General features: G+C 40.6%; 1 protein-coding gene across 1 annotated transcript in view; it reads left to right on the forward strand.

Annotated features, from left to right (window-relative positions):
* The first annotated feature begins 5,640 nt into the window (after positions 1-5,640).
* Positions 5,641-20,303, forward strand: part of si:ch211-188c16.1 (uncharacterized protein LOC562677 homolog) — a 25,576-nt gene continuing 10,913 nt past the window's right edge. Inside the window, exons 1-13 of the mRNA XM_034182559.1 lie at positions 5,641-6,571; positions 6,696-6,887; positions 7,911-8,445; positions 11,271-11,386; positions 11,467-11,492; positions 11,910-11,950; positions 12,064-12,105; positions 12,290-12,431; positions 12,834-12,993; positions 13,175-13,295; positions 16,640-16,671; positions 17,094-17,155; positions 17,981-18,069. Of these exons, the coding sequence (XP_034038450.1) occupies positions 5,641-6,571; positions 6,696-6,887; positions 7,911-8,445; positions 11,271-11,386; positions 11,467-11,492; positions 11,910-11,950; positions 12,064-12,105; positions 12,290-12,431; positions 12,834-12,993; positions 13,175-13,295; positions 16,640-16,671; positions 17,094-17,155; positions 17,981-18,069 (2,489 nt within the window). The remainder of the gene's footprint in view (positions 6,572-6,695; positions 6,888-7,910; positions 8,446-11,270; positions 11,387-11,466; positions 11,493-11,909; positions 11,951-12,063; positions 12,106-12,289; positions 12,432-12,833; positions 12,994-13,174; positions 13,296-16,639; positions 16,672-17,093; positions 17,156-17,980; positions 18,070-20,303) is intronic.

The raw sequence follows: 20,303 nt of genomic DNA on the forward strand, positions 1-20,303 counted from the left end.
AGGTTGTTTCTCCGTTATTTTCATTGGGAGTTGCTGCGAGCTGCGATCACTTCCTGTTCATGTCGTTAGGGAAGTACGTGAAGTTTGCACTTTAATGTCCTTTTATTGTAATAAATAATTTTTTATTAACAAACAGACATGTATATTTTACCTGAGCATAATAAAATATGTAAAGTAAAAGAAAAAAAAAATTTATTAAGTGTTCTGACCATAGAGCCAGACGAATGCATTTAACGGAGGTAGAGGCAGAGAAGGGAGGGACAGAGGTTTGCGCATAATGTAAACACAAACTAAACTTCTTAAAAGGATCATACAGACGTAACTTTAATTGTAAACTTGGAGGTCTTTGGACGCGGAAACAGATTTATCACGTGATGCGTTACGTCAGCGCTTAACAACCAGATTCCCATATTAGTGATATTACCATAACATTTGTATACTAATAGTCTGTATGAAGTTTACATACCAATTTAGTTGGGTAAAATCCTGCATTTCCTGGTCATGTGTATAGCCTCAAGTGTTTCCATACCTTTAAACCTGATGCTGCACATTGTACCATCACCATCTCTGGCTGTATATTATATTATCTTTCTTGTGAAATGGACAGAATGTTGTATAGTACTCAGATTAATTCTGCAACAAATGCATTATGCCTGTTTCTGCATAAATGTGGTAACTTCATTCTACCAAAAAGCCTACAATGAAGCAAGTAAATGTGAATTATATTGAGTCTGGAATTTAAAAATCAGTATTATAGAAACAAATATTGTGATACTTGATAGAATTACTCCCCCAAATCCAGAGTTTTATATTGTTTTTGGAGCAACACTGGGGTTAAAGTGGGCATCATGTAAATGACCATGCATTCTGAGGGGAAAAAAAAATGCATGCCTATGTGGAAACACCACAAACTGGTAAGTTACAAGCGAGTCAAAATTTTATTTATTTTTTTTAACCATAAAATACTGAACTTCATTTATACTGTTTTGACTGCATGGACAGATGAATGTTCCATTTATTACAGTTCCCCCACCCACCCACCCACCCACCAATCAAGGTGCAACGTGAAATCTATAAGGGAGCATCAAGTTTAAGAAGTTACTGCCACATTCTGGAAAGAGGGTGTCTCACTGGGGGGGGGGCACACTGTTTCAAATGGGTGGGCAAAAAAAAATGAGGTACAGTTTGTTGCTGTAGGATTTTTATGTATGCTTTAGAGGTGGTAGGGGGGATCTATTTGTAGCGTCATCACAGTACAGACATGGATGATTCTGAATTGACTCACAAATGTCAAATCGATTTATATATATAAATGTTAATTGCAGGGACTCATAAGTGGAAGAAAATGAATGAATAAATGCAGTGGAGGAGCACAGGTGCTGGCCAGTGTTGATAAGCAGTTTTTGTGTTCCTTATATAAACCTGTACAGTGCATCCAGAAAGTATTCAGAGCACTTCACTTCTTCCACGTTTTATGTTAGAGCCTTATACCAAAATGGATGAAATTCATTTTTTTTTTCTCAAACTTCGTCAGACAATACCTCATAATGACTGTGGGGTTTTTTTGTTGTTGTTGTTTGTTTTTTTAGATTGTTGCAAATTTATTAAAAAAAACCTAAGGAATCACATGTATGTAAGTATTCACAGCCTTTGCCATGAAGCTCAACATTGAGCTCAGGTGCATCCTGTTTCCACTGATCATCCTTGAGATGTTTCTATAACTTAACTGGCGTTTACCTAGGGTAAATTCAGTTGATTTGGAAAGGCACACACCTGTCTACATATAAGGTCCCTCAGTTGACAGTGCAGGTCAAAGCACAAACCAAACATTTGTCTGTAGACCTCTGAGACAGGATTGTTTCGAGGCACAAATCTGGGGAAGGGTACAGAAACATTTACGCTGCTTTGAAGGTCCCAATGAGCACAGTGGCCTCCATCAGTAAATGGAAGACGTTCAGATCCATCAGGACTCCTCCTAGAGCTGGCTGCCCATCTAAACTGAGCAATCGGGGGAGAAGGCCCGGAGTCAGTGAGGTGACCAAGAACCTGATGGTCACTGTCAGAGCTCCAGCTCCATTCCTCTGTGAAAAGAGGCAAACCTTCCAAAAGGAAAACCATCTCTGCGTCAATCCACCAATCAGACCTGTATGGTAGAGTGGCCAAACAGAAGTCCCTCCTTAGTAAAAAGGCATATGGCAGCCCAGCTGAAGTTTATCAAAAGGCACCTGAAGGACTCTCAGACCATGAGAAACAAAATTCTCAGGTCTGATGAGACAAAGATTGAACTCTTTGGCGTGAATGCCAGACATCATGTTTGGAGGAAACCAAGCACCATCCCTACAGTGAAGCATGGTGGTGGCAGCATCATGCTGTGGGGATGTTTTTCAACAGCAGGAACTGGGAGACTAGTCAAGGTTGAGGGAAAGATGAATGCAGCAATGTACAGAGACATCCTAGATGAAAACCTGCTCCAGAGTGCTCTTGACCTCAGACTGGGGTGACGGTTCATCTTTCAGCAGGACAATGACCCTAAGCACACAGCCAAGATACCAAAGGAGTGGCTTCAGGACAACTCCGTGAATGTCCTTGAGTGACCCAGCCAGAGCCCAGACCTGAATCCGATTGAACATCTCTGGAAAGATCTGAAAATGGTTGTGCACTGACGCTCCCCATCCAACCTGATGGAGCTTGGGAGGTGCTGCAGAGAGGAATGGGCAAAACTACACAAAGATGGGTGCACCAAGCTTGTATTCAAGCATCATATTCAAGAAGACTTGAGGCTGTAATTGCTGCCAAAGGTCCATCAACAACGTATTGAGCAAAGGATGTAAATGGTTATGTACATGTGATTTGTTTGGTGGGTGTATATATACACACAGTGGGGCAAATAAGTATTTGATCCACTGTCAATTTTGCAAGTTTCCCTCCTGCAAAGAATGGAGAGGTCTGTAAGTTTTATCATAGGTACACTTCAACTTTGAGAGAAAGAATCTAAAAAAAAGATTAATTATTAATTAATTAATAATTAATTGGCATTTTATTGCATGAAATAAATATTTGATCCACAAGAAAAACAGACCATAGTATTTTGTACAGAAACCTTTGTTTGCAGTTACAGAGGTCAGGCATTTCCTGTAGTTCTTGACCAGGTTTGCACACACTGCAGCAGGGATTTTGGTCCACTCCTCCATACAGATCTCCTCCAGATCTTTCCGGTTTGGTGTTTCAGCTCCCTCCAAAGATTTTCTATTGAGTTCAGGTCTGGAGACTGACTAGCCCACTCCAGGACCTTGAAATGTTTCTTACAGAGCTACTCCGTAATTGCCCTAGCTGTGTGTTTGGGGTCATTGTCATGTTGGAAGACCCAGCCACGACCCATCTTCAATGCTCTTACTGAGGGAAGGAGGTTGTTTGCCAAAATCTCACCATACATGACCCCATCCATCCTCCCTTCAGTATGGTGCTGTCGTCCTGTCCCCTTTGCAGGGGAAAAAAAAGCACCCCCAAAAATGATGTTTCCACGCCCATGCTTCATGGTTAGGACGGTGTTGTTGGGGTTGTTCTTATCCTCCAAACACGGCGAGTGGAGTTGATGCCAAAAAGCTCTATTTTGGTGTCATCTCACCACATGACCTTCTTCCATGCCTCCTCTGGATCATCCAGGCCTGGAAATGTGCTGGCTTGAGCAGGGGGACCTTGCTGCCCTGCAGGATTTTAAACCATGACAGCATTATGTGTTACTAATGTGATCTTTGTGACTGTGGTCCCAGGTCTCTTTGGGTCATTGATCAGGTCCTCCTGTATTGTTCTGGAGTTTCTCAGAAACATCCTTACCCCACAAGGTGAGATCTTGCATGGAGCCCAGAACCGGGGAAGACTGACAGTCATCATTTGTTTCTTCCATTTTTTCCAGTTGTTGTCTTCTCACCAAGCTGCTTGCCTGTTGTCCTGTAGTCCATCCCAGCCTTGTGCAGGTGTACAGTTTTATCCCTGGTGTCCTTAGACAGCTCTTTGGTCTTGGCCATGATGGATAGGTTGGAGTGTGATTGAGTGGGTGTGTGGACAGGTGTCTTTTATACAGGTAAAAGTTCAAACAGGTGGAGTTAATACAGGTAGAGAGTGCAGAATAGGAGGGCTTCTTAAAGAAAAACTAACAGGTCTGTGAGAACCAGAATTCTTGCTGGTTGGTAGGTGATCAGATACTTGCAAAAATGATAATTATTTAAAAAGCAAACAATGTAATTTTTCAGAACTTTTTTTTTTATTCTGTCTCTCACAGTTGAAGTGTACCTAAGATAAAACTTGCAGACCTCGATTCTTTGTTGGTGGGAAAACTTGCAAAATCGACGGGATCAAATACTTATTTGCCCCACTGTGTGTCTGTATGTATGTGTGTATGTATATGTATGTATGTGTGTGTGTGTATGTATATATATGTGTGTGTGTATATATATATATATATATAATTTGTAGAAATTTCAAAAACTTTTCATGTTGACATTATGGAGTGTTGAGTAGAATTTTGAGGGGGGAAAAAAATGAATTTACTCCATTTTGGAATAAGGCTGTAACATAACAAAATGTGTTAAGTGAAGCGCTGTGAATTGTCAACTGTCAGGCAAGTTGGTCAGGAACGGTTGGACACAAATGCAAGGCTCGAACAAACAGCTCTGGTTTTTAAAAGGTTTTACTGAGGATAGCAGAGGTCAGTACGAGTAGGCAGTCCAAAAAACAGCAGTACAAAAATAATCAGGCTAAGGCATGGTTGATCAAACAGGCAGGAGGTGAGGAACACAATGATGCAGGCAGGACTATGAAAATGCAAGGTACAGAGCTGGAGAGAAGGCACAAGGCACATCGATCTAGGGAGGAACTATAGCACCCAGTGAGCCTTATATATCCCCAGGTGATGAGCTGCAAATTAGGAGCAGATATGCATGGAAAGCACCAGAACAAGGGCGTGGCCAGAGAGTGAAACGTCCACCACCAAGAACCAAGAGACAGATGAGAGAGATGGGGACAGAAAAACCCAACCAGGAAAAAACAAGAGAACTAACCCCAAAAGAAAAGTAAACAATCAACTAAGACAGAGCAGACAAAACAGAGACAAAAATCCAAACCCTAACAAATACTTCCCAGATGCACTTTTTTTTTTTTTTTTTACTTCAATTGCTGTATGGCTTCACTACAACCACTCTTGTCCAGATCTGGCAGAGACGGTGCATGGAGTAATTTAACAACTGAAACCGACCTTCGTCTTCCTTTTTGCTGTTTTTTTTTTTTTTTTTAACACCATAAATCCATAACATTGTCATAGATAGGCCAAGCTATACCTTCTTTATGATCAGACAAATGATATGGATACCTTTCAGTATGTTTGGAACATTTTTACACCCCTGTAGGCCATTAGAGGTCAGCTCCAGGATGCCTCAACATCTGAAAATAAACATTAGTTAATTTAAAATGTGTGCCAAATCTGGTGCTTTTATGACAAAATGAACAAGAGGTACATAAGTCACAGGGCCTCCCAACCCAAAAGTGATATGAATTAATCCATAAAATGCAATAGTGTTTTTTTTAAATTAATTTTAAATGAGTGTGGGGTTTTTTTTTCTTCTTCTTCTTTTCAAGAACACACCAATGAACTTTAAAGCTCTGAGGGCCAAGTTCCAGGAGGAAGCCTTCCTAGCTCAGTCTAAAACTAGTCGACCAACTGTTGCTGAGAAACCCAGATATGCTCCACCACCTGGAGGCCAATCTAACGCTGTGGGTAGCAGTTTCAACATCACTGTCGACAAGACACAAGTGGTTCCCAGAGTCATGGTCAGGGATGCACTTCGGACATCTGGGGGTCAGCGACCAATTTCCTTTCTCCCAGAAACTCAGCCGATATTGCCCTCATCGGGGCTTCCTTGTGGTGACATCACAACAAGGCAGTCCCTCAAAGACCGACACATGCCTTTGGTGCTCCCTGCCCTTCCTTTGAAAGATCAGAAGACAGAATCGCCAACCAAAGGGGAAGACCAGCTAGAACCAGAACCACACTGTAAAGTTGTTCTGCAAAATAAGGTTAAAAAGAAGAGTTTACTGCTTCCTTTCAAATCACACAGAGCTCCGAAGGTCAGTTCAGAAAGTAGCGAGGAGTCCACCTACGCAGATTTAAGCATCAGACCTGCTAGTGCTCCTGGAGAGTTGCCCTCTATGGAAAAACACGTGACTGAAAATGGGATTTCTGCCCAAGGAGACCAGTCAAATGTAGAGTGCTTTCTCTCTGGCCAAGATGTCCCAGTCACCCCACTTTCTGAAGAGATACGTGCCGACTCTGACAACCGAATTATGAGCACCTTGGAGAAAGCCAAGAAGAAATTCTCACAGAATCAATTTTTGACCTCTGTTAAATCAAAGAGTTTTCTATCGCCTGATTCTACATCGGCCGACAAAACATTCTTTTCACTGCCACATAACACTGACAGTACTGAACCTCTTGTCCCCTCACCACCTCCTCTCTTCCTGCCCCACATAGCTTGTATTTCAGCCAGGCCTTTCTTCAAAGTGAACAATTCTGTACGCGGTAAGTTTTAACTTCAATATTTTTCTCTTCCTAGAAACATTTGACTGTTGTGAGGATATGTAAATGTCCTTTGGTATTCATATGAATGTGACTAACATATTTGCTTTCTTTATTAAATGGCCAGCATCTGCATTGGACAAACGCTTTTGCAGGGATAAAACTGAGCTTTCATCTGTCAGGAGTGCTGAACCTAATCTACCCCCCAGCCCCCCTAAAAAGTTTCTTCCTGCTCTGAGTTCTCTGGGGCTGTTGCCAGTCAAGCCTCCCAGACCTCCATTGGTAGATCTCAGTCGTTACCATCCAGCTTCAGTCCAAGGTAATTTGGTTTTCTTTTTTGTTTCTGAAGATGTGCTTGATGTTTCTCATTTTTGATCACCGACTGAAAACTACTACATAAAGGTTTTGTCTGTGCATCACAGTGGTGTCTACATGCTGATTGGTGAGAGACTGACTTACCTCAGTAGTATTAATGACTTTGGAAGTGCAACCTATGAAGTCAAAATCTATTTGGGAAGCATTTATGAAGCAGTTTGACAGAGCTTTATGTTGATGCCGATATAGTCGGTTCCAGACATAGTGGGACTGATGCAGTTATTTTGTCTTTGTACATCACAATAATTAAGTTTAAATGATATAATCAAGATGTGCTTGTTGTGTATATACTTTCAGCTTTAATTCAAGAGGTTAAGAATATTGCTGAATGATTTAGTAATTACAGCCATTTTTTGAAGTCATAAGTAATTAGACACACTATATAATTTATTACAAATAATCACTTATGATCAAAGTCCAAAATACAGTCAGTGAGTTGGAAATGTTCATGTATCCATTCACTGAACTGTTGAAACAAAACTGGCTGCAAGTAATTTGTATTAACCGTAATCTGTGCGGTGGTGTACAGAACCAAAATCACAAAAACAGTCACTGTCCAGCTACTTATGTACCTGATTGTACCTTTACTAATGGGATAGATGTTTGTCTTCTGAGTCCTCATGTTTTACGTCTTGCTATCTTGTGAGACCTGGATGCTAAGCAGTGAGCTAAGATATTTTGGTGCAAAGCTTGTCTGGAGAAATCTTGGCTACCTCTTGCATGTTTTTTTGTAGATTTTGTGTGTGGATCTCATCAACTGGCTGTGGTGGATAAAGGTGACTCCCTGAAATAATATTTGACTGCAAGGTTGCTTGTGTGGTTGCCAGTTTGAAGCAATGAATGTGGCCACAAGCAGCACTAGTGATTGCTCACAGACAGGAAAACTGTGTTCTGTTTTAATCATAGGTCCAACTTGTTTGTTCTTGAAACATGTATTCAAGTGCTAATTTTGATTTGGTTTTTATAGAGATGTCACCAGGTCTGAGTCAAGAACCAACTGAAGAACCAATAACCGAGCACCCATGCTTGCTGCAGCCTGTACTAGATGCTCCAGAGTTTCCAGACTTTGAGAATTCAGAGGTTGGAACAGCAGATGATGATGTTGATATTTCTGAACTAGAGCTGGAGGCTTTAGACCTAGTTAATCTTCCCACACCAGATGACCCCAGGATCCCTGATTTTGAAGATTTCCAACTTAACTTGTCAATTTGTGAGCCTCCAAAACCCAGTGTAACTGCAGACCTTGAGGTTCTGAAATCTGACCATCATAACTTAATCTCTCTTGATCAAGTTAGCTCACCTGACCTACCAGACTTGTCAGAGATCCCAGATCCTCCTGTATCAGACCACTGGGCACAGATTGAGGGGGCTGTCATACCTCCACTTCCCAAGTTTCATGCTGAGGAGGCTGTCAAAGGGGCTTTTGGGTCCTACTGTATTAAAAAGGAAATGGATGCCTGTAACCATGCAGCAATGGCAGATGGGATTCAAACACATCCCAGGTGAGTTAATTCATACTGAAACAGACTGTCATGTTACCATTTTCCTTGTTGCATGCTGTCATCTGTAGAATTACTGTTACCTATTTAGTTTTACATCACACTGTGCATTCTGATGGTAGACCAGCTGACTTTATAAGACTTATCTTTGACCAGGTGATGTGTAGTGACCCTTGGTCTGCTTACTGATGAGTTAAAGCAGTGTATTCACCCAAACGTAAACCTCATCCCACTGCAGCCATAAGTGACTATACAGTTGTGATGACACCTGCTTCTTTGAGCTCATCTTCTGCCAGGATGTTGTACATCTCTGGTGGCAGGGTTCCGTTAGCTGATTCTCCACCCACCTGCGAACCACCAAATATCATTACGATTTCAAAAGTGGTGAAACAGGTGAAGATGGCTAGAACTGCAGGATCAGTTTATCACAGCTGATCTCCATAAGACAGGTGGAGATGCTGGTTTTTTGGTATTGCAACCAATCCTTTGCTTCCCTCTAACGAAAGAAAAGGGTGATTGCAACAACTACAAGGCTGTTGCATCACTCCGTAGTGAAACACTGGTGCCATCTCATCAGGAGAATGAAAGTCCAGTTCTTGAGGGTCAAGCTGCTTCTAGTTTAATGTAGAATTTTGAGACTTCGACTCTAACACCCCATTTACACAGAGTCCGCGATCGAAACATCCCTGTCACCCTCACTGGGCTTGCAGTCTGGTCACAGTGGGGTCTCCATGGTCAGAACAAAGATCCCCCCCTGGTTGGCATTGATCTCCCAACAGGTGCGCGAGTGTAGTGAACTGTTTAAAACACTTGCAGCAGTTAAATGCCAATAGTCACGTGTTCTCAGATTATCCAATTAGTGATTCATGAAAGCAGTTTTTATTATTTTTTTTACATTGACGGTTACACAAAACCACAGAGCTAATCACTGTCGTTTGTTGGGTTTAATTTGAAGTATTATATTATATGCATTACGCTTTTAGAGAAAGTTAACAATGGAATACGTTGGCACTTTGAAGTCTCATGATTCAAAACCATAGCATTTAGTCAAACAGTTTGCGAACAGTGACAGTTTGCATTAAATTCTATCCACACAGCTGATGAGGAGACACTTAATGATACCTTGTTAATTAGTGTTTTTGCCTCATTAACATGGAGTTAAACTACTGACCTGCATATCAGGGTACAATTCCAGTTGTGTCCACTTCAGGTTACCTTTCTATGTCCTTGGACAAGAAACTTCCAGTGTTACAATAACCAAATTATGCAAACACTTCTTCAGCAATGATGCATAGTTGCAACTATGTAATGCATACTGACTGAACAATGTGGAATTAAGCCAACTCATACAGCTGAACAAGAAACCTTTGTGGTTTTGGAAGGGTGGCATTTTCAAATCATAGTGCACTGAACTTTGTCGTCAACCCATGCCTAGAATTTGCCTCAGATTGCTGGTTAATCCCCATTTTTACCGGGCTGAGACCCATATAAAACCTACAAGATCATGCATGACATGACTCTCAGGGGTCCCAACCTGATCCTATGGATCATGATAGACTCTCACTTGACTCTGCATGGGGTTGCATCACTGATCACAGATATTAACTTTTTTTTTCTTCAGTCGCAATGCACACTTGGTGAAACGCAAATAACAGATCAAACAAGAGACCAGACAAGAGTTGACATGTCATGCATGATCTTGTAGGTTTTATATGGGTCTCAGCCCGGTAAAAATGGGGATTAACCAGCAATCTGAGGCAAATTCTAGGCATGGGTTGACGACAAAGTTCAGTGCACTATGATTTGAAAATGCCACCCTTCCAAAACCACAAAGGTTTCTTGTTCAGCTGTATGAGTTGGCTTAATTCCACATTGTTCAGTCAGTATGCATTACATAGTTGCAACTATGCATCATTGCTGAAGAAGTGTTTGCATAATTTGGTTATTGTAACACTGGAAGTTTCTTGTCCAAGGACATAGAAAGGTAACCTGAAGTGGACACAACTGGAATTGTACCCTGATATGCAGGTCAGTAGTTTAACTCCATGTTAATGAGGCAAAAACACTAATTAACAAGGTATCATTAAGTGTCTCCTCATCAGCTGTGTGGATAGAATTTAATGCAAACTGTCATTGTTCACAAACTGTTTGACTAAATGCTATGGTTTTGAATCATGAGACTTCAAAGTGCCAACGTATTCCATTGTTAACTTTCTCTAAAAGCGTAATGCATATAATATAATACTTCAAATTAAACCCAACAAACGACAGTGATTAGCTCTGTGGTTTTGTGTAACCGTCAATGTAAAAAAAATAATAAAAACTGCTTTCATGAATCACTAATTGGATAATCTGAGAACACGTGACTATTGGCATTTAAAAAATGTTTATGGATATGGGAAATGTCCTGTAGAATTGTGGTATTTTTGCTAAAATGATCATACTGTCAAAATCTCATACTGGCCCATGCCTAACACTGTCTTCAGTATCAACTGTTTCCAGAGAACCCTACCATTCAAATGACTGGCTACTTGTGGGAGAACAGCTGTGTAGCGCTTTTTGCCGAGTGTGATTAAACATGCGACTCTGAAACAAAGACCCCAGCAACCTGGGCAGGCCATGGGGATGCTCACATCACCTAGCTGTGGCAGATAATTCAGGAATGTGGGTTTTGATCAGTTCTCTGCCTGTGTAATTGCCCATCAGGATCCTTGGTGGTTCTATAGCGTAGGGAATGTAACAGTTAATGTCAGCAACACGTGCTCCCTGATTTCTCCTGACAATGTGCATTCTAATGTGCTGTTTTTAGTTTATTTTCTTCCTTTCAGTGTGTATCAGCAGGACAGCTATGACAAAACCTCTGATAATGTGTATGAGGATGTCGAAAACATCCACAAGATAGGATCAAATCACAACTCCCGTAAACGTAAAGGCAGCTTGAAGAGTAAGAATGACGAGTATTTCATTCTTGAAACGAGCTCTTGCACTAAATCGTTCACATCTAATTCTGACCATTTTTTACAGATCCATATGCTAACAACCATACTGTGGTAAGTGTCACTTTTGTGACTAATCAGCTATTATCTCTGTAACTAACTAGTTAATTATGACTAGAAGATGTTGTTGCACTCTAAATCATACTCATTGTGCAAAAATAAAAAAAGATGTATATTGAGGATGGACTGCTACCATGTTCACTGCTGGTTCTGTTTATATGCATTTGTTATTTATACATGTAATTGACAAGTGTGTGTGTGTATAAACCTGAATTTTTCTTTTGATGTATGTGCTTGGGAAGATAAGTTTAACGTCATCACTAATTGGCTGATAGAGACATTTTGGCTTAATTTTAATAGAACCTGTCCTTAACCCATCTCTGTGGGATAGAGAACATTTGTGTCCAGTTAACTAACTGATGTTTACTCAAGTAATCTGTGATGAATTTAGAAGACTGTTTTTATTTCTAGGAGGAGGAGGCATCTCTAAATGTATGGCCTCGGAATCCGTGGTATGTAAAGTGACAATAATGCAGTTCCCGCATTTTAATATCAAGATTGATTCTTTATGTCCAATGATGGCTAATCTTTGAATCCATTTTTAACTGTGGTAATCACACGGCAGGGGCAATGTGTCAGGGGAACATTCTCAGTCAGTCCATGTTCACAGGTACGTCTGACATTTCTCTGCTGTTGTGATCAGGATAGTTTGCTGTAAAGCTGATTCCTAAAATCTTCCCTTTGTTTGCTCCATCTTGTTCATCATAACGGGCAGCGCATCCATTCTGTTAAAATTTTAGTGGTACATGTAATGCTGTTAAGGAGTATTTGTGTTGTTGAATTGTCCATATTATTTTCAGTAAGGAGTGGCACAGCCCCAGTACTGCTGATCAGAAAGAACAGAAGAAAAGGGAAAAACACAGACTGGAGAAAGAGAAAAAGGAACAAAAAGAAAGGGAGAAGAAGGACAATGAAATGAAAAAGAAGTTCAAAGTAAGTTTATGCTGCAAATAAATTAAGTTTTTTGAAGACCTGTTTCTGCTCCACCATGCTTTTAAAGGACACAGTGGTCTGTTTTTATTCAGTTGACAAAACCCATAAATGTTTGACTAATTTTGCCATAATTTTAAGGGTGTTGGCGTTTTTTTATTTGTTTTTGTCTCTTTTAAACTAGAAGGGCAGTCAGTGCATACCACAATCAAATGGTTCAAATTCCAGAGTAAGACATTTTAAAATATCTTGGATCTGTCCTGAATTTAACTTTCTTATCCAGTCAGACTAATCATTTAAAGTTCCATGGAAATCACTTTTTCATCTTGGATACAAAATCCTTGCACAGCTGTTGTGAAACGACTGCAAACTTAAGCTTCTCATTGCTGAGATTTAACTCCATAGGTGACTGGTGAAGAGGAGCCTTTGTACCATGCCAAGGTCATGGTGGCCAGCAAAGTCCGCAAGAATGATCTCAATGTGAAGACTGGCGATACAGTCAGTATCATCCGTACCACCAGCTGCCCCAAAGGAAAATGGTTGGCCAGAGATGCCGATCATAAATGTGAGTTCATACACATTATTGTAGGATCAAGTCAGATTTGAAACTGTGGCCATTTGATGTAGAGTTGCAGTAAGTAACTTTGAAAATTCACTTGTTTGAACTGCATTCAGCTTAAGATATTTCATAGACACATGAATTCTTTGTTGGACTTTCACTAATATCTATATGTTGGCTATTGCAGATGGCTATATTTCAGTGATGAATGTGGAATTAAACATCAATGAGATGCTGGAACTTGGAAAGAAGGCCCAAGCAGGAGGAAAAGGCAATGTGGATGGAGACACCATAAGCAATGGCAGCAGGTAAAACTGGTTTAAAATAAAAGGAGTGGCAACCACAAGTTGGTGTTATCCAAGCATGTGTCAAGCTACACACAACTTTAACAACATGCGGGCTACATGTTAAAATGGTGCACTTGAGACCAGAGGATCCTCAGTTCAAGGTTCCCTCTCTTCTAAAAGGGCCATGGCTAGACTGTTGTTAAATCTACTACTTGTAAACCATAATGTTTGGCAGCAAACTTGTATGACTTTGGATTTGCACTGATCCAAACAAAACCAGATCGTACCTTCAAGGACAAACATTTTAACAATTAAAATGAAAGGGTTTAAAACTTGTTGGTGGCACTCCGAATGTCACTCTTACTAATAAACACACCTGCTTTGTCAATCCAGCATCCACTAACTATGCAGCAGGTGGCAGACACATGTATGGAATATCTCATAGACCACACAAAGTTGCTTTTGACATTGATCTAGTGCATCATATATCACCTTATGCAAAAGGCTTTGTCCTCATTTGCCTTTTTAATCTTGAGCGGTACCAGATAACATTTGTTCCAGAATTTTTGTGCTCTATTGTACACCCGGTGCAAAGCCCAGCAAACGTCACTGCTAAATTCCACTAGATGCAGTAGTAATTAGTCACAGTAGTCTACAGCCTCAACTTGACCCTTGCGCCCCTGTGGGAGTTTTGATCTAAAATATAGGTCTTTATATGAGGTGCAGTCTGGCTCAGATCTGTCATGTTATCTATCACCAGAAAGTGTTTGCACCTTACAAAAACCAGGTCTGAAATGCAGCTCTAGAATACAAGTAAGATGTGCCTGACATGCTTGGCTTCGCATTCAATGTGCCTGTACAAATCCATTAATGGTGGTGATGTAGTAGTAAAATGAATCATGATGACAACTTATGGTGATTACAGGCTTAAAAAAAAAAAGGAAGAAAGAAATGGGAGTAAAGGCACCAAAATCGCATTCTATCAGTGTCGTTTGAACATTGGAAGTTATTTCAGGCTAAATGTTTCTGAGAAAATTAAAATTAGTTAATTGCACAGATGCTGGATGTAGTTCCTGAGATCACTTCTCGCCTCTTGGTGCTGCAGGGTACTGTTCCTATCCCTGCACATGTCTTCTGCATGGTGCTTGCCATGTCAGGGGGTCTGCGTCAAGGGCTGGACTGGGGAAATTTTTCAGGCCGGGCATTTTTAACCAAGACCAGGCCACCACCAGGTATCGAAGGGTAAAAAAATTAAGCCTGCTGTGACAGTGTTTGTTTTTTTGTTTTTGGTCCCTTAACCGATCAATGTGCACCAGGAGACACATACATTTTAACACTATAAGAAGCGTTATTAAAAGTTCTCCCGAAATACAGTTATCATAGGCTTATCAAAAGTACGATCTATTGACAGTAGGTCACATTACTTTTTAGACATAATAAGCCGTCATTTCATTCAGCCTTGTTACTTAAATTTAGAAATAGAAATTATATAAAAACATTTGTTATAGAAATACTGTAGGCTATACTATATCATTACTTGTGTGATACAATTCATCATATAAAGCAAGAAATGACTGGATACAAAGGTTGAACTTTTGAAACTGCAATACACAAAAAGGCCACAAGATGGAGACAGTTGTCTATCTCGCCACAAGTAACATCAAGGATTTCTTTTATTACCAGTTTGTGTTGGTAATCAACTTAGGGAATGACTCTCAATTTAAAGTAAAATGTTAGGTATGTGAAATTATGCCAGGACTTGGGAAAATACATTTTAGACAGGGACGCCATTATACCACGACACCGCACCGCAGACTGTGCAAAACAGCATACTTCGTATGACCGACGCATGACCGTCACACAAATAAAATAAAGAAACAACCTGGCGGCGACAGCATGGTAGCTAGCCATGCACACCATTTGCACAGGTTACATTGCTAGGCTAGGTTACGTGACTGGCAGAGTTACGAACGAAAATAATATCCAACCTTAATTCATAAGTTAACCTTCACTTACCGTCATGGCCGTAGTGGTCCCCGCCTCACTTTATAGTCACCCTTTCTTGACTTCAATGAAAATGCATACTTGTTTCATAAAAAGTAAAATAAAGACCTCTTTCTTGACCTCATATTTAACTAACAGCACTGTAACAGTAAAACTTGTAATTTATAACCTACATTGTTAATAAATGTAGCTATTAAATTCTTTCTAACATTTTTGTAACATTTAAATTTTCTCTAAACATTTTACTTGTCGAAATTATTATTTTTAGTATTAGTAGTTGTAGTAAAAAAAAAAAAAAGGCTTCAAAACTGGACCTTTAATCTAGGGGTGTTGTGAGGCGGGGGGGACATCCTTGCCCCACGCCCCCATCCCATCTGGATTCGCCCCTGCTTTGGCGTTTGAACACAAAGAATGGATAACATTTATTTATGCAGAAAACATGACCAGATTTACAGGTCAGAAAGTTTTATTGCGTTTTCACATCATGTGGTCCTCAGAAAGAGTTTAGGTGCATTTGAGTGGAAAATAATGTTACTTGTTGACGCGTCGTGGAGGATCAGCTGTTTTCACGTGCAGATACGGAGCGGCTAAATAAAGGAGGGAAAAAAGCATAAAAATGTCTTTGTAAAGCTCAGTGCAGGTGTGCTGTTATCACCACGCTTTAAGAGGTGACGACGAGTCGTAGCTGCTACAAAAAAAAACATGGATGAAAAGCTCACAGCTCGCTTTACCTTGTTTAAATAAATAAATAAAAATCTGTAGGCCATCAGGCCAGCGGGCAAATGCCCGGTGTGCAGCAGTGTCTGCATCTAGGTTATGGGAGCAATGTTGCTCTGAGACACCATTTTAAAATCATGTTATCTGTTTTTCTTTTTCTAGTTTTCTCCACATACATATGTACGCATGTAACCATTTGTTCATGTAACTAATCTTTTAATGAACCACTAATCCTTTTATTTGCACCTGCTTCCTCAATTGCATAGTCCAGCATACAGAGTGGCCAGCTGCCAGTCTGGTTGATTTATAGTCATATTCAGGCTACAAAACGCCCATGAATAATGAAGACAATTATTAACCTAACCCAACCTTTTGTGCCCCAAATGTTCTTGTACATTCTGAGCAAGTCTGCAATTTTAGTTGTATTTCTTTAAATTGATTTTTTTTTTTTTTTTGTATAAAATGTAAACATGCCTTTTAAAATGATACAAAAAATGTATTCACTAAATACATAAAATACAGGGTAACACAAAAAAGCATAAAAAAAAATGCTTGTTTTCATTGTGGCCCAAGCACATTGGATTGTATTTTTGTCTGTAAAGTGCTGTAAAATTTTATTAACTCAACTGATTTTGGGTTTGCAGATCCTCGAACCACCCCGTTCTAACAAGCAGCTGTAAGTAGGAATAACTTCTGCATGCAAGAATTAAACTTTCTGCACTTTTATGCACGTTTCTATTTTAACAGCTATTTTTCTATTTGCTACATCTTATGAAGTAAACTAGTTTAATATAATGTACAGAGTTGTAGACTGACAAACTCCAGAGCCACAGGATGGAAAGTAACCCTCAGCCACATTAAGCAAGACGTACTATATATATAAAACTTTTATTTAACCAGATAAAAAGCCCATTGAGATCAAAACCTGTTCGACAAGGGTGAGCTGTGACTAACTAAACCAATTCAGAGCAGTTATCACTTGCTGTTTTATGAATTCCATATCAGTTGAGTAGCTTTGCCTGCTGTTGACCAGTCATCAACGTGCACAGCATTCCAATAATCACATGTATTTTTTCCCCCCCCCCCTCTTCTCCTTAGTTACTGATGACAGTGAAGAGTGGGCATTTGATGATGAGACCTTCTCACACGCCAGTGAATACATGTAAGATTAATTACATACTTCTTTGCTGTGAGAATCAATGGCTAAAATCAAACCAAAGTGTTTGAGCAGTTGATTCTGAACAGAAGGATTCACAATGTTTTTATTAGCGTCCGGGGATAACAGGTTGGCTTCACAAAACTGCTTCAAGCAGCAAAATTCATTCATTGTCATCCTCTCGTTTGTTCACCTGCACTCGCAGTAGCGTGGAAGAGGTGAATTGGTGCTGGAGGCGACTGAAGTGGTGTTGTTGGTGTATTTTGAGGTGATTTCATAAAGGCGAAAAATGGAGTGTTTCTGCAACGTGCCACTGTGACGTTGCACTGATGGTGATAATTTGCAGTTGTCTTTAGTTTGGCTGTAATTGTGCCATCATGAGAATTGGTATGACAAAAGTGCATTTCATATGGACCAAACACGATTTGGTGTTCATCAGATTTCTAAAGGATTGATCTGAACATGCACAGTGGAGGAAAGAAAAAAAAAAAACCCACACAATTGTTACTTCATTGCTGCTCTTTTTATGATGGCCTGAAACCTTTTAAGGCTTTAATATTCGATCTATAAAATTAATTTCACTGTGATTTAGCCAAAAACTAAAATGTTTATTATATAAAGTGATTTGTAATATGCTGCCACTTTCTTTTTTCCCCACTTCCATTCCTTCTAGTGGTGTGTACAAGGAGATGCCAGAGATATGTGAGTACATTATGTATCCTGGAATTTTTTAAGTAAAACTGCCTTTCTGGTTTGAGTGAGACATTAACTCTGCCCTTACTGGCTTTATGTGATTGTAATGGCAGACTGTAACTTGCCTTTACTATACCATTTCCTGCCTCTCATCCCAGCGACATTTCCTCACAGCAGTGCCCCACACACACTAAGTGATGCCAACCTGGATGACCTACATACACAGTAAGTCTAAGAGGCACATGATTCAGATTTACATGAAAGTGGCAACCTTAAATTTAATGAAGGGGCTCTGTTGCTGGAGGTCTGCAGATTTGACTCTGTAACCACATGGACAAAAAAGGAATGGTGTAAGTAAATGTATTGTTGGAGTGAACAGCTACTTAGCTGCCAAATCTCTTGCATTGAGGGGGGGCAATCAACATTGTGGCCGCATGGCTTCTCTGGGCATGAACCTGTACAGAAATGCAGCCATTTTGGTGCATTTTCCACCATGTTGGATTAGCAGCCAGAGAGAGACCAGCCAGCAGTCACTGTGCATCTCTACTCTGATTGGTTGTCACGGTCTGCTTCCCAACATTCCTCCGCAAGTCTGGGAAAGCCTCAACATGATCTGACATTGCTGTGGCCACTATCCTCAACTGCGTGTGTCGCTACCGTAAAGAGTTCAAGTCTCTTTTCTTTTGAAATTTGGCCCATCAGGGAAACCTTTTATTTATTTATTTCTAGACGATGCAAATTTTGGTCATATTGGCACTGTCATATTATGAATTGCCTATTTAAAGATAAATAAAACTATAGTGGTGCCAATGAAAATGCTTTTAAGTTTTCAATCTCAAAAAGCTCAGTGGCATTTAAGTTCATTAATGCAGGTATGGCCATTACCGTGTGCAAAAACCTAATTTACAACTTCTGTCTGTTACCACTCCCTATCGGTTGTGTAGTTAAGCCTCGGTCCCACCGAATAATGAAGGCTGAAGAAGGAGCCACGCATGGGTGTGGGGTGATTATTCGAAGAATGACCCACGTTTTCATCTATCATGTATCCACTATGAAGGTGCCTCTATGTGCCTCTCTGTACCCCGCATGTGCTGCGTAGCATCTAGTGAGCCACGACCGACCTGTCATTACAGCCTCGAATGGCTCGCGTCAGCCACACTAAGCCACGTAGTGCCATGATAACGCCATGTTGGCGCACGTTTAGGCATGAGTTTGGTCCAAACCTCCAGCCCTCCCACACCTGGTCCCTTTAAAGTGTGAGTTTTCAATTCAGAGTCACAGCAGCATTTAAAGATGTCCCTTCATTTTTTTTCTTTTTTTTTTTTTAAAACGCAGTCCAAAAATAGACTCTCTATCACAGTTCTGCAGTTGTGCGCCAGGCTGCTGTCCACCTGTAATGCACCAGACCAGCTAGACCCGAGCCACGGGTTCCTGGAGAGCCGCCTCTGTGCTCCTCGCTGGCTCTGCGGCTCTCTGGCTTTTCTTCTGCGGCTTTAAACACACAAAACTTTATCTGTTTATTTCTGCAAAATTGCTCTTTTGCACACGTGCTGCTGTTGTCCTTTCATGGACAGCCGCCTCTGTGCTCTTTCTAAGTGGCTTCCTTTCCATCCGTGGCTTGCTGGCTTTCTTTTTCCCCTGGCTTTAAGCACAATCATTTTTACGACGTGAATCCACTTTTAACTTTGTGTTCGTCCGTTTATTTCTGCAAAAGCGCTCTTTTGCACGCGGTGCCGTTCTGCATACAGAATGAGGTGGCCGTTTTATTATATACACCTGTGGATCATTTTTTATATATATATATATATATATATATATACACGAGGGCTGTCAATAAAGTAACGGTCCTTTTTATTTTTTTCAAAAACTATATGGATTTCATTCATATGTTTTTACGTCAGACATGCTTGAACCCTCGTGCGCATGCGTGAGTTTTTCCACGCCTGTCGGTGACGTCATTCGCCTGTGAGCACTCCTTGTGGGAGGAGTCGTCCAGCCCCTCGTCAGAATTCCTTTGTCTGAGAAGTTGCTGAGAGACTGGCGCTTTGTTTTATCAAAATTTTTTCTAACCCTGTGAGACACATCGAAGTGGACACGGTTCGAAAAATTAAGCTGGTTTTCAGTGAAAATTTTAACGGCTGATGAGAGATTTTGAGGTGATTCAGTCGCTTTAAGGACTTCCCACGGTGCGAGACGTCGTGCAGCGCTCTCAGGCGGCGTCATCAGCCTGTTCAAGCTGAAAACCTCCACATTTCAGGCTCTATTGATCCAGGACGTCGTGAGAGAACAGAGAAGTTTCAGAAGAAGTCGGTTTCAGCATTTTATCCGGATATTCCACTGTTAAAGGAGATTTTTTTAATGAAAGACGTACGGACGGATCCGCGCGTCGGGACGCAGCCGACGCGGTGCGGCGGCACAGGAAAAACACCTCCATGTTGATAACCATTTGTAAAATCCAG

Source organism: Thalassophryne amazonica, chromosome 12 (assembly GCF_902500255.1).
Source record: "Thalassophryne amazonica chromosome 12, fThaAma1.1, whole genome shotgun sequence".
NCBI lineage: Eukaryota > Metazoa > Chordata > Actinopteri > Batrachoidiformes > Batrachoididae > Thalassophryne > Thalassophryne amazonica.